The sequence below is a fragment of the Oryctolagus cuniculus genome, chromosome 10 (genome assembly GCF_964237555.1).
Source record: "Oryctolagus cuniculus chromosome 10, mOryCun1.1, whole genome shotgun sequence".
Taxonomy (NCBI): domain Eukaryota; kingdom Metazoa; phylum Chordata; class Mammalia; order Lagomorpha; family Leporidae; genus Oryctolagus; species Oryctolagus cuniculus.
In genome coordinates this window covers 31,502,199-31,516,041 of record NC_091441.1, presented here as the reverse complement: position 1 = coordinate 31,516,041, position 13,843 = coordinate 31,502,199, and the positions used below count along the sequence as shown (strand labels likewise).

General features: G+C 43.6%; 1 protein-coding gene across 3 annotated transcripts in view; it reads right to left on the bottom strand.

Moving 5' to 3' along the window:
* Positions 1 to 13,843, bottom strand: part of EPG5 (ectopic P-granules 5 autophagy tethering factor) — a 109,097-nt gene that overhangs the window by 77,883 nt on the left and 17,371 nt on the right. For all 3 annotated transcript variants that reach the window (XM_070050250.1, XM_070050251.1, XM_070050252.1), the window contains 7 exons: positions 12,579 to 12,715; positions 11,139 to 11,246; positions 10,329 to 10,402; positions 8,456 to 8,558; positions 4,593 to 4,707; positions 4,088 to 4,238; positions 2,654 to 2,809 (listed from right to left, as the gene is read on the bottom strand). In XM_070050250.1, coding sequence (XP_069906351.1) covers positions 2,654 to 2,809; positions 4,088 to 4,238; positions 4,593 to 4,707; positions 8,456 to 8,558; positions 10,329 to 10,402; positions 11,139 to 11,246; positions 12,579 to 12,715 — 844 coding nt within the window. The remainder of the gene's footprint in view (positions 1 to 2,653; positions 2,810 to 4,087; positions 4,239 to 4,592; positions 4,708 to 8,455; positions 8,559 to 10,328; positions 10,403 to 11,138; positions 11,247 to 12,578; positions 12,716 to 13,843) is intronic.

Sequence of the window (13,843 nt, the reverse complement as noted above, 5' to 3'; positions counted from 1 at the left end):
ATTCTTAGCCTCTACGTTTTGACTACAACCTGTCACATAAAAGTGTGGAACTTTCAACTCGTGGCATCATCATGTTGGCACTGAAAAAGTTTCAGATTTAGAGCATTAAAATGCTCCATGTATATCAACTCATTCAAACTTCTCTAAAATCAAGAAAAAAATTATTGGTATTATCCCCAATTTACACATGAGGCTTCTAAGGCACAGAGGAAGTATTAAGAGGCAGAGCTGGCTCTGCCCTGAGAGGACCCCTAGCTGTGGAAGTGTGTTAGCAGGCATGAGGTACACATGTGCACAGGCTCACATGTGCAGCAGATTGGAGAGGACTCTTCACTGATCACTGGCTCCTGGGTCTGGAGCTCACAGCTGGGAATCCAAGAATTTGCGTCTTTAACAGTAACCCCTGGTGACTCAAACTCAAATGATCCTTAAATCACACTGTGACAAATACCTCATAGTACTGTAATGTATGCACATATACTAGCCTATCAGCAGTTTGAGAGCAAAAACAGGTCTTGTTCAGTAACCAGTTTGTAACCACAGCCTTGTATTTCAATTATCTAGTACTTAAATCAGTATCTTCAGAAAAATGAGCATTCAATAACTGCTTGTTAAAACTGTATATGAATTTTATGGTAAGTTGTAAAATCAAATTTAGGGGCCAGTGCTGTGGTATAGCAGGTAAAGCTACTCCCTGCAGTGCCAGCATCCTATATGGGTGCCAGTTCAAGTCTCAGGTGCTCCACTTCTGATGCAGCTCCCTGCTAATGCACCTGAGAAAGCAGCGGAAGATGGCTCAAGTGCTTGGGCCCCTGCACCCACGTGGAAGACCCAGAAGAAGCTCCTGGCTCCTGGCTTCGGATGGTCCCAGCTCCAGCCATTATGGCCATTTGGGGAGTGAACCAACAGATGGAAGACCTCTCTCTCTCTCTCTCTCTCTCTCTCTGCCTTTCTGGAACTCTGCCTTTCAAACAAATAAATCTTTTAAAAAAATTTATTGAGAAAAAAAAGAAATGAATAGTATATGCCTAATCCACCTTTTAGAACCCAGGCAAAGAACTGGTAGCCCAAACCCATACTGACCTAGAGTCTGGAAAAGCAACAGCTACATTCTTGAGCAAGAGGTGAAGAAACTTCTGTAAGGTAGGCCACACTTCTGTCTAATTAGCCTAGCACTTCCCACAAGACCTGATGCTGTTTTATAACAGATACCAAAACAATAAATGGAAATTACAGAGATCCTCAATGTAATATCACCATATGGGATATATTTTGGGCTACAAAATTCCCCTCATGGCAAACCTCAGTGAGTCTGGCTTAGGTTTCTGTTATCTATCTTTCGGTCTGCATTGGTTTCATTTGGCTTTAGGTTGAGGGGTTCAGTTCAATTTAATTTAAATTTCATGACTTTAAATAACTGGTTCTCATACCATTTATTTCTAAAATAAGTTGTATTCAAGAACAACAGAACTCAACATTCTAAAATTTAATCTCTTTTTTTTTTTGTGAATTGCATGAACATTGTTACAAGTTCCCACGCACTGTGCTGGCTTCCCTGTACAGCAGGCAGGTGCTACAGTGATGACTCACTGCTGGGGTCCTGAATACAACTTGGTGCTCCGCGTAACAAAACAATCTAAAGATAATTTTGTAGGCCCAGCTTTATTTATGCTAGATCCATGCCTTCTGAGTACCTAAAAGTGGCTACCACTTAGCAAAAGAAACCTGGACTTTCTCTGTTACTCTGTTCTTCATTTGAAGTCACACAAGAACAATACCTACATCTGAACAGTCATTGTGGTTTAAAAAGAACTTCTACATATTACCACAATACATCCTTGGAACCTACCCACGAGTCAGTGGAACAGTAGTATTCTTATCACCACCTACACTTTATAAATGAACAAAGTGAGACCAATAATAAAAAGTACCTCACACAGGGTAACAGAAAATGGCAGACCGAGACTCAAATTCACTGCATGACACACAATGAATCAGGGAGTGAGGCTCAGAATCACATGGCCAGAGGGAACCTTGCTCGGGAAAGGCCAAAGCAGAGAAGAGCTAGCAGTCTGTGAGTACGGTTGGGGTCGGTCCACATTTCCTACAGGGTGCACTCCTGCAGTGGAACCTCCCCCTAAACTTGACCTCAGGGAAGGCTTTGTGGTAGGCATAGCTGAGCCTCCCCATGCCTCAAACACATCCTAGGCTGTAGGCAGCAACACAGGGGCACAACCACGAGCCAGCATTTACATAACCAAGCCAGGGGACCAAGATCTATGGCTCTCCTAGACCTTAAACTCTTACAGTAAGATAGAATCACTACCCCATCCTGAGTGCCTACTGTGCCCCACTGAAAGCACTGTGGCTGAGTGGGTGATGAAATTCGACCTTTTTTTCCTATCTTTAAGACTGCCCTAAAAGTTTAAGAGTGGCAAAACTGAGATATCAGAATAGAGTTATTTTAAGATAGAAAGAAACTGGAAAGAGATCACTTCAGTCAACAGGAAGTACACTACAGAAGGGGAAACTAGGGCCCAAAAATTTGCCCATAAGAAATACATAACACATGTTAAGACACAGACATTGAATTAGTCAATACCTTTCTTACCAGGCAGAGTTCATTCTCACCAGTTACCCTCCTATTTTTTACCTTTTGGCTTTCAGCACATGCAGGACAGCCCTCAAAAACAGCTCATCAAATTCAAGTTGTAGCTTCTCCAGGGAGTAGGGCTGCAGGGGCAGTCCTGAAGAACCATTGTAGCTCACATACTGAGCCCAGTGGTCACTCACATAGCCAAGGGTCATCCTGAGCACAAAGACACACAACAGGGCGTTTTTCACTAACTCATTCGATACCAGCACCTTCCCATTACATTGAAAGAATTCATTTATTCAATACATATTTATATGCATCTCTCTCTTCCAGGAGGAACAGGAAGGAGGCCAGTGTGCTAAAGCAGAGTTAGAGAGACAGACAGGCTGGAAGCAAACTCAGAAGAGTTGCAGGAGCCCAGCTCGTGGAGGCTCCTGTAGACCATCATGGGGACTCTGGCTTGTACTCTGAGATGGAGGCACAGGACACTCTTGAGCACAGAGCGGCATGAGCTGATGGGAACACGGGCTGCTGTGAGACCACACCAGAGTATGGAAGGGGGCTAGGCAAGGTCAGAAGCAGGAAGAGACGTCAGCAGCCCATGGTGGCAACCGGTGAGGAACAACTAGGAAAGAACTAGGTGGCAGCAGGGAGGGTGGTAGAAGGCTGGATCCTGGAAAAGGCACACTTCACCCCTGCCCATGCCAAAGGACGCAGATCTTCCACACTTTAACCTCCCTGCCATTCAGGGCACCCAGTAATCACTTGCTTACCTCATAAACCTAATCTAATTAATTCATCAAAGCTAATTGTGTTGTGATAGAAAAGTAAAGAGGGGGAGAAGTTCTGCTGTTTTATGGTGTTTTTTCAGGGGAGGAGTTTGGAAAAATTAACAGTATATGTAAGGCTATAGAGAGTGAAACAGTATAGATGGAAAAATTGTGATGCAGAAGCAAAAGGTATAAAATGAATTCAGAGGAAAGCAAAATGTAGTAAGGCACTTGATAATAAAAAACAACCCACTTTTCACTCAAATACCCAATAAAGCCTTCCCACTTCAAGTAAGTGGCCACTGATTGAGTCTTTGTAATTTTTTTAAAAGATATTTGCCAGAAATCAGAATAAGAATAAAGAAGTGAGAAAACAAGGAAACAATGATATAAACAGCCAATGCCAAGTTTCCATAGCTACGCGACTATTCCAAGGCAAGAGCTAGGAGATGGAGGAGGAGGGAGCAAAGAAAGAAGAGTCAGCTTTTTCCTTGATCCCTGCTCTCTGGCCCAGACTTCAATGCAGCAGCAGCTCAAAGGATCTTGACTCCAAAAACACTATCTAGCAAGCCAGCTAAATTTGAGATAATTAAAGAAGAAAATGTCTTCCTTTTATGAGAAGTAAAATCAGAAGCCTCAAATGCCCATCATTCCTAAGAAGCAATGTCTGTGCCAGGCAGGGTGAAAGCACACAGAGGCGGAAGGGCACCAGCAGTATTACCTGATCAGATAGCCAATGCGCTTCACAAACTGCCGATAGCGTGCTCTGTTGAAGGTTTCTAACCCTACAGCCAGAAGTTCCACTAATGAACTGGCAAAGGCAAAAATTTTCATCATTTCTTGAGGTCTTGTTGTTTCAGGCAAATAATCACCTGGAAGTAAATCAAGTACAAGAGAAAAAATTCAGTCTACAGGTATAAATAATGAAAAAAAGATGGCAACAAATCAACAATCCCTTTACTCTGGCTCCTATAGCAACATGAAATGGAAAAATTGAAAACTTGAGACAAATCACAAAATTAAAAAACAATTTCTTCCAGCTGGACAGCACATAAGCCAGTCAGCCTTCTCTTACTTAAGCAGAAAGTGGAGAATTACAAGCATGAGAGAAAGGAAGTCTAGAATAAGCACGCTCAGGAAAAACTGAATTAGGAGCCTACAGAAGAAGTAAGAAGACTTGATGTATCCATTGCCACATTTTATTTATGACCAAAGAAATAGTCTACCTTTTGCTTTAAATCCAAGAAGATGCTGAAAGAGCTCATGAAATGGAAACTGTGATAAAAGGATAACCAAGTCATCTTCATTAAGGAGAATCCAGCTTGTCTCAGGGTCTTCATCCTAAGGGAAAAAATGCAAAATCATGTCAGCTGATTTGATCAGATCACTAGTTACAGGAGCTAAATCATCACAGGTCTCAATGGTACATAGGAAGCATACATAGTATTTTCACGAGTTTCAATGGACTTTTTCTCCAGGACAGAAATTTATAGTCTCCATTTTATAGACTACCATCCACTGGTTCAATCTCCTCATGCACACAATGGTCAGGGCTGGGCCAGGACTAAAGCTGGGAGCCAGGAATGCAATCCAGGTCTCCCAGGTACGTGGCAGGAACCCAATCACTTGAGCCATCACTACTGCCTCCCAGGGTCTGCCTTAGTAGAAAACTAGAGTCAGGAGCTACAGCAGGGAATTGAACCCAGGCAATGTGCAATGTTGATCACGGGCATCTTAACCACCAGGCTAGAGGCCCTCTCACACGATCACAACTTTTTTTTAATATTTATTTACTTGAAGGGCAGAGTTATAGAAAGAAAAGGAGAGACAGAGTGAGAGAGGAAGATCTTCCATCCACTGGTTCACTTCCTAAATAGCTATACAGACAAGGCTGAGCCAGGCAGAAGCCAGCAGTCAGGCGCTTTATCGGGCACTCCCATGTGGGTGCACAGGCACAAGCACTTGGGTCATCTTCTGCTGCTTTCCCAGGCACATCAGCAGGGAGCTGGATCAGAACTGGAGCAGCTGGAACTCAAACCAGCACCCATATTGATGTCTGTGCTGCAGGCAGCAGCTTTTACCCACTATGGCACAATGCCAGCCCCCAACAATCACAACTGTATATGTATCTGGGTCATGTCCGTTTGTTTAGTAGCTGAAACTGCTCTCAGTAAATTTCCATCCCAAAGAAGATAGAAAAAAAAATAATAATAATCCCCTAGATTGGGAACCTTACTGTGTGGCCCTGTGCTTTGACATCAATTAAAGAACTTTGTTCTAGAGTTGTTTTAGCCTCAGTTCTCTTCCCCCAAAATCAAGTTCTACTGTAGTAATCAACAGACTGATGAGGAAACAATTAGCATTTGCTACAGATGATTGAAGTTCTGTTGTCAATGCTGCTGGAAGCCAGATAAAAATAACAGTGGTCGCCCATAGAGAATGCATAGGGGACATCTTTGGGGTCCTTTTGTTTGATGCACAGAACTAAGGTCATCTTAGAAACCAAACTGACTTGTGTCCTAAGACATGCTAAATTCAAAATGGAAGGATGTAAAAGGATCCGGAGAACCTGAAGAATCTATCCTCTCCTCCTATCACTAATGCAATTCATTCATAACCTCTTGAAGCCACTCATTTTTACCCTCTTGCATGTCCAAAATGGCTAGCAAAAAAGAACCTCAGAAACTCCCATTTCTGGACTCTGGCTGTACATTAGAGTCATCAGGCTGGATGTGTGCCACGGGCCAGGGCAAGGTCTGGTGATTCCAGCAGATGCTGGTGTGTGCCGAGCTGAAACCCGCAGCACCTTGCTCCCCACCACCTATGTGCTACAGCTCTCCCAACCTCCTCACCTCCCCACATACCTAAATTCATTCAATATTTACTGGGTCCTTATCCACCCATTATAATCATCTGGGATGAAATGCGGAAAACTGATCAGAGAAAAAGATTTCTAACTCAAGACTACTCTGAAAAAAACTACTGGTCAACAACAGCTTTTAAAGGACCGTGTGCACCAGGCACTGGGAAACTCTCCAGGAGGACTGCTCAGTCCCCAGCAAAGACGTTCACACGTCACATCATCTCCCAGCCCCTCGCTGCCTCCTCTGAGCCTCAGAGAGGGATTCCCACTTCTGAACGAGCACTGGGGAAACACACAGACCTGATGTCCAGAGTTTCTGCAACTGTCATTATGAGAACTGTCCACTATGCACTTTCAACTTCTTTGAAAGAGAAGGATTTTGGTGCTGGTGTCATGGTGTGGCAGGTTAAATCATTCCTGGCTTCGGCCTGGTTCAGCCTTGGCTACTGTGGCCATCTGGGGAATGAGCCAGCCAATGGAAGATCTATCCTTCTCTCACTCCCTCTCTGTATTACTAACTCTGACTTTTAAATAAATACATAACTTTAAAAAAAGAGAGAGAGAAGTATTTTAGTCAATCCAGTTACCAGCCATCCTGGACAATAACATCAAGTCAGGATTTGGCAGAGGAAAAAGCACTAGAGTAGTAATTAGCTGAAAGAAAAATCCCGTACAAATATACTAACCATGTGTACAGAAAGAAAAATTCAGGTATTACCTCATGAAACTGGATTTTGATCACTAAATTCTCACCAAACTAGAAAACTATCTTGCTACCTTTCAAATAAGAAGACCTATGGGCATTCTAAGAGTTAAGGCAAGGGCCAGTGCTGTGGTGCAGCAGGTTAACACCCTGGCACGAAGTGCTGGCATCCCATATAAGCACCAATTTGAGACCCGGCTGTTCCACTTCCAAACCAGCTCTCTGCTATGGCCTGGGAAAGCAGTAGAAGATGGCCCAAGTCCTTGGGCCCCTGCACCTGCGTGGGAGACCCGGAAGAAGCTCCTAGTTCCAGGCTCAGGATTGGCATAGCGCCGGCTGTTGTGGTCAATTGGGGAGTGAACCACTGGATGGAGGATTTCTCTCTCTCTGCCTCTCCTCTCTATGTGTAACTCTTTCAAATGAATAAATAAATCTTTAAAAAAAAAAAAAAAAGAGTTAAGGCAGAATCTTGGTGAACCCCAGTTCTTTATTATTCAGACTCACATTATCTGTAGATGACACCTCAACCCCAGAAGCTTGTTCCTACAGAAAAGAAAATTCTGGCTTGGGCATTGGCACAGCAGTTAAAATACCACTTGGAATGCCTGCAACCCCATCAGAGTGCCTGGTGTGTGTCCCAGCTCCTCTGCTTCTGATCCAGTTTCCTGCTAGTGCACACCCTAGGAGGCAGCAGGGATGACTCAAATACTTGGGTCCCTGCCACCCATGAGGGAGAACTGATCGAATTTGAGGTGCTGGCTTCAGCCTGGTCCATCCCTGGCTGTTGTGTCTATATGGAGAGTGAACCAGTGGATAGAAGGTCTTCCTCCATCTTTCTAGCTCTCTGTTTGCCTTTCAAATAAAAAGAAGTAAAAATTAAAATAAAAAAAGAAAATCCTAATATAAATTTTACATAATACTGCTGCATTTAATTTCCAGGTTTCAAATTCTCCCAGAACAGAAGGATATTCTAAGGAAGGGCAATGCCACAGCACAGTGGTCTAAGGCTCAGCATTTAATGATGATGTGATTTGGAACAAATTAGTGCACCCACACACCTTAGTTCCCCCACCTTTGAAATGGGGGTTTTGGGGAGAATGAAATGAGATAATCTGTGAAAAATGCATGGAATAGCTGGCACATAAGAACAGTTCAAAAATTATTAAAGTAGAGAACAAAGAGGCAGAGGTAGAACAGAGGTCACCAGAGCCTAGGCGGGGCGGGGAAGAGGCTGGGGGGAGGGGGTGGGGGACAGCCACCACCACGAGGGGAGTGGTTCCAATGCTCTACAGCAGAGCAGGGTAACCCCATCTACACCAATTAATCACACATTCCAAAATAACTAGAAGAGAAGCATTTGACATCCCCAATGCCTAGAAAAGGCAACACTGGAGGAGACGCAGGTGCTCATTACCCAGTGTACAGGTACTGAAGCAGGATGCTGTACCCCACTGTACAAATGCCATGTTAATGAAAAACAAATGAAAAGTGACTCATCACAGAAACGCAGACATGACGGTTACCTCTTCTCCTCCCTCATCTACCAGAGTCCAGGTCCCAGATGCGGGCCCCGAGGACGGCTTCTGCTCACTGGGCTTCATGTGGCACATAAACTCGGCTCGATTCCTGAAAAACAGAGGTAATCACATCAACAGAAAGCCCCTAGGGGCGCAGCCGGGTCCTTTATTCACCCTCAGCCTTCACAGGCTTCAAGTCAGCAAACGAGAAATAAGAACCAGCTAGAAAGCAAAAAATGACAACCTCACTCTTTCCCATGGGGAGACCACAAGCACTCTGAATCAGTGATCCGAGTGCCTGCAGGAGTGCTCAGACTAACACAGCTACTGGCCCTCAGTGCACATGGACTGCTACAGTGCCAGGACTCAAACCAAGATGACACAGGGTTTCCAGGGAGACAACTTTAAGAAGCAGGCCTCACTGAATAAAGAAGGGTGATCCAGAGGTAACACAGAGGCTTGTGTAGGGCCAGGAAGTTCAGAGAAAGGCAGAAACCCTGTCACAGGGAGGAGCAGCCCTGTATCCGGGCAGCAAGGAAGAGGAAGCTGGAGAACTGTCAGCTAGGCTTTCCCAAGGCGTGGGCTGGGTCTGATCAGCACGCGTAACCCAGCAAGTTTCTTCTCTTAGGCTACAAACCAGCTCTCAGTCCCTTGTCCCTTCCTCTCTGCCCTGACCCTAAAGATCCATCCACTCCTACTGTAACCAGACACTTTCTTCCACTTCTAACTCAGAAGTGCCAGTGCTGTTCTTTTGCCCGCATGAGCTCATCCTGGACCCCAGATGTCCCTGGTACGTGCCACTTGTATGTGTCCACTCACATGTGTCAGTGACCTCCTTATAAAATAGCTCTCTTCTCTCGGCTCTCTGTTAAAGCCACCAATACCTATCAGTCACTTAGACTCAGTATAGAATGATGTCTGACCCATTCCTTTCCCACACTCTTTATTTAATCAGCTACTATATCCTTTCCTGGGCAGATGACCTTCAGGCCCCTGTTCGTTCCTACTACCGTTGCCCCATTTCAAGCCTTTGGGATAACAGACGTTTCAGCACCCGAAAGCCAGCAGCAGTAACTGCTCAGGCTTACCTACACAAAGACTCTGCCTTCTCCCCACTTAAGATGTGGCCTCTTGATATTGAGTTAGGTTCCAGAGCCAGGACAGCCAGATGTCCTTGCAATTAAGCATGGCTTCAGTCCATTCTAATCTTGCTTAAATACAACTTTGACCCCTGCTCAAAAACCCTCAATTCCTACAAAGGCAAGATCATATCAATCCTAGATTCCTCTAACTTATTTCAAGGTTGTCCATAACCCAACCAACCCCCGTTATACATCCTAATACCATCACCTGCACATGTCTTCACTCCAGCCACGAGGGGCCCTGTGTCCATCCTGACTGTACTGGGGCCTCGCTCACATTGTTCTCCTCACTTGCATGCGTCCCTTGTCCTTCTCTCCAGATGAAATCCAATCCATTCTTGAAACTCAGCTCATCCACCAAGAAACCTTTTCTGGCCACTCCACTGAGCTCTATTCTCTTCTTCTCTATTGCGTCCACCATGGCTTCTCAGTTTAGCACTTAAGACTCCTTGTGTTTTTCTCCTCTGGCACTAAATCGCTTCTTCTAAGAAAGAGATCATCTGTTTCGTTTGAGGCACCTTTCGCAATAGCACGTATGACTAAAGAGGCGAATCCCAAACAGGGTTGTTTATATGTAAATGATTAATTAAAACAGTCATTTTGGGACAAGGGATATCAAACCCAAACAAAATCTGCAACGGTAAATTCTGGAATGCTAACACTTCCCTTAGTGGTTTTCTTCTTGGGATCTAGAGAGTTTAAGCAGCCAACCCTTCGCGAAGCTCTTCCACACTTACTTGACAGGAGACATCAGCAAGGCAAGGGACTGCATGAAATGAAAGACTCCTGATGGGTTATTCAACACTTTGATCTGAAATCAGAAAAGGAAACCAGTCACCTAAGTGTCTGCAATCAGCCACAAGGGGGAGACATAGCTCATGGGTTATCTGGCGGCAATGACTCAGCTGTAAATATACAAATAACAAGCTGGGATGGAGAGTGACACTAGGACTTTAGCCCAAGGAGAAACAAATCTGCCTTCTAACTCAAAAGATTCCAAATACAAAAGTAAAGCAAAGTGCAGAAGTTGAACCTGGCAAAGTTTTGATTCCTGTGCATCTGACTGGTTATTATGGGTTACAAAATGACTCAGAGGCAGGCAGCAGAGAAGAGAAATGGTAATAAAATAGTCAACTCCTAAGTACACAGGAGACCCACATTCTCTGCTGGTATTAAAGAACCTGGAGGTGCTGGTGGCTTCTTTTCCCAGTACCAGCTGTGCTGTGGGATGAACTAATTTAGGAAGCTGTGTGGAGCAGTACAGAAAAAAGTCCTGGCTAGGTTTTCTGTACAGCAACTTCACAGAACTAAACACTCCGGACCCCACCAAGCCAGACCACCACTGAACATCTGCCTGTCAGTTTTAGCAATTGTAGGTGGGAAGAAGCTTCAGATCTACAAATCAGGCAGTGGTCTATTTTAAGAATTTTATTTCAACTATCAACACTGTGAAGTAGTCCCCCCTTTTTGTCTTAAGCAATTTCTTCGGGACAAACGTCTACTGGAACCTCTGCCCACCCCCTCGGAATGCGAAGGCCACACCGCACCTGGATGAAAGGAACAGCCCAAGTACTAACACCAGCTGGGCACCGCAGAATATGGTTGAGAAGGAAGAGGTGATCTCCGGGACAGCCGACTCTTTGTAACACTGACACCTGAACAATAAAGGACATGTGGCTTCACTATTTAGAAATAGGAGCTACATGCAGATATGGTAAAATGAGCTATCCAACGTTTATACACACGCACTCTTTCCAAGGGTTAACTAGACACAACAACAGACCAAGTGAGTTTCTATCACAGAGGTCTAGGAATCTATGAATACTGTGATTAAAACATCACAGGTAGTGTCTCTCCAAATCTGGCAAATCACTAATGTTTCTGGCCACATGTGAAAAGATTTAAGTCAAGTAGTCTAATCTACTCATTTTGTTAGTGTCTCAAAATCTGAATAAGTATGCTTGAACATCTTAAATTTAAGAACTCTAGCATGAACCTAAAAAAAGTACCGAAGGACAGGCGTTTGGCACTGCAGTTAAGACCTCGCTTAGGACACCCACATCCCAGACGGGAGGACCTTCATTCAAGTCCACGTGCCCCTCACTCCTAATTCCAATCTCCCTCTAACACAGACCCCTGGGAGGCAGCAGTGATGGCTCAAGTGGCTGTGTCTCTGCCCCCATGTGGGAAACATGGACTGAGTTTCCAGCTCCTAGGCATTCAGGCAATGAACCAGGAGATGGGAGCTATTTGTCTCTCTCTCTCTGTCCACTTCTCAAAAAGTAAGTTTTAAAAAGTTCTCAAGGCTCCCTCATTGAGAAATACAACCAATAAACAAATACCCAACCCCTTCACCCCCATAATACACCTAACATCTTTCCTGAGTCTTTTAAGTCCTGATAGTTTTCTCCTTTCTCTTAAAAACAATTTTTAAAAAAAGGAGATTTACCATGATGTCTTGTCTCAACTGAACAAGTAAGGTATCTCAGTTTCTCCTGGATAAACCGGCTTATAGTCTCTCTCACACTCACACACATGCACACTTCTTATTTTCAACTTCTTGATTCAACTCTATGCTTAGTACCCAAAATTCATATTACTGTATCACATATTGGTTTCTCACACAATCTTAAGTTCTTCGTTTAAATAAATAAAATTTAAAGATGACAGTGCAGCATTAAACGAGATGATAAAAAGACAAGCGCTGTACAGTTTTTAGATCAATACCTGCCTTCTGAACATGCAGCCACTCTTCAATGTGGCATTCTTCCCACAATTCTATTTCTCCCTAAAATGAAGGCCAGCACTTTGTGCTCAACAAATATAACAAATAACTTATCACCATGTGTCATGATGAAAGTAGTCAGTAATTAACTCATTGAATCAATTAGTTGAGGAAGTTGTCAAAGAAAGATATGAAGCACAAGATAATTCTTAAATTACTAGGGAAATAAAGGAAAGAGCCTCTGTCCATTTCTGTTTCTTACCAATTTCTGCAGCCAGAGAAGAATATCGTCGTGGAACTGAGAATCTTCATTGATTCTCCTGGTGAACATGAATAGGACACTAATGCACTCCTTTAGTTGACACAAGTCAGAAGGAATACTTTCTGTCTGCTTAGAAGCTATAAATTCAAAAAGAGGATTGAATGAGTCCCACACAAATGGTATTGTAGGGAGAACTACTTTAAATGTCTTCAGTTAGAACAAACCAGAAACTATCTTTAAAATACTCAGTTCAGACAAAAATCCAAGGAGATAAGTTGCATCAAAGTATGTGAATTTCTGCTCAAGAGATAAACAAAAATATTTAACTATGAAGAATTCCAAAGCAAAGGAAAATTAACTTTATTGTAGTTTATTATTTTGTTATTCAAAAATCGGCAGATCTCTGGCCTTTCTCTAACTCTTTGATTAGTTTAGAAAACAAGGGGATTGGGGTTTACTTTAAGGAATTCTAACGTCTCTCCCAAGAATAAAAATTACATAATTCAATAAGCATATTTAATACCTAATATGTAGTAATGGCTAATTTCTTTTTTTTTTTAATTTATTTGACAGGTAGTTATAGACAGTGAGAGAGAGAAACAGACAGAAAGGTCTTCCTTCCATTGGTTCTCCCCAAATGGCCACTATGGCCAGCGCTGCGCAGATCCAAAGCCAGGAGCCAGGTGCTTCTCCTGGTCTCCCATGTGGGTGCGGGGGCCCAAGCACTTGGGCCATCCTCCACTGCCCTCCCAGGCCACAGTACAGAGCTGGACTGGAAGACGAGCAACTGGGACTAGAACTCGGCACCCATATGGGATGCCAGCGCTACAGGAAGAGGATTAACCAAGTGAGCCATGGCACCGGCCCAGTAAGGGCTAATTTCTTAAAATTCTAGATAAAAACTTCAAAACATTATATATCCTCTGTTGAATATTAGCATAGTCCAACAAATTGGACACTCAAAAATAAAGCACAACAGACAGGAGATGAAAAGTATCCTGATAATTAGTTTCAGAGTCAAAAAACTATTTGGATTCAACTTGGTAACAAAGCACATAAACTAGGACAGCGAGGGACATCAATGCTAGAGAGCAGGCATTCTGGCATCCCACAGAAGCAGAGGGTGACAGCCACGGGGAAGGAGACCCAGCACTGCTTCCTAGCAACATCATTAAGGTAGGTCTTCATCGTGCACTGAGAGGCAGGTAAAATGGAGGCAAAATGGTCCCTTGCAATAACAATCAGTGTACAAGCAGTTCACCCAG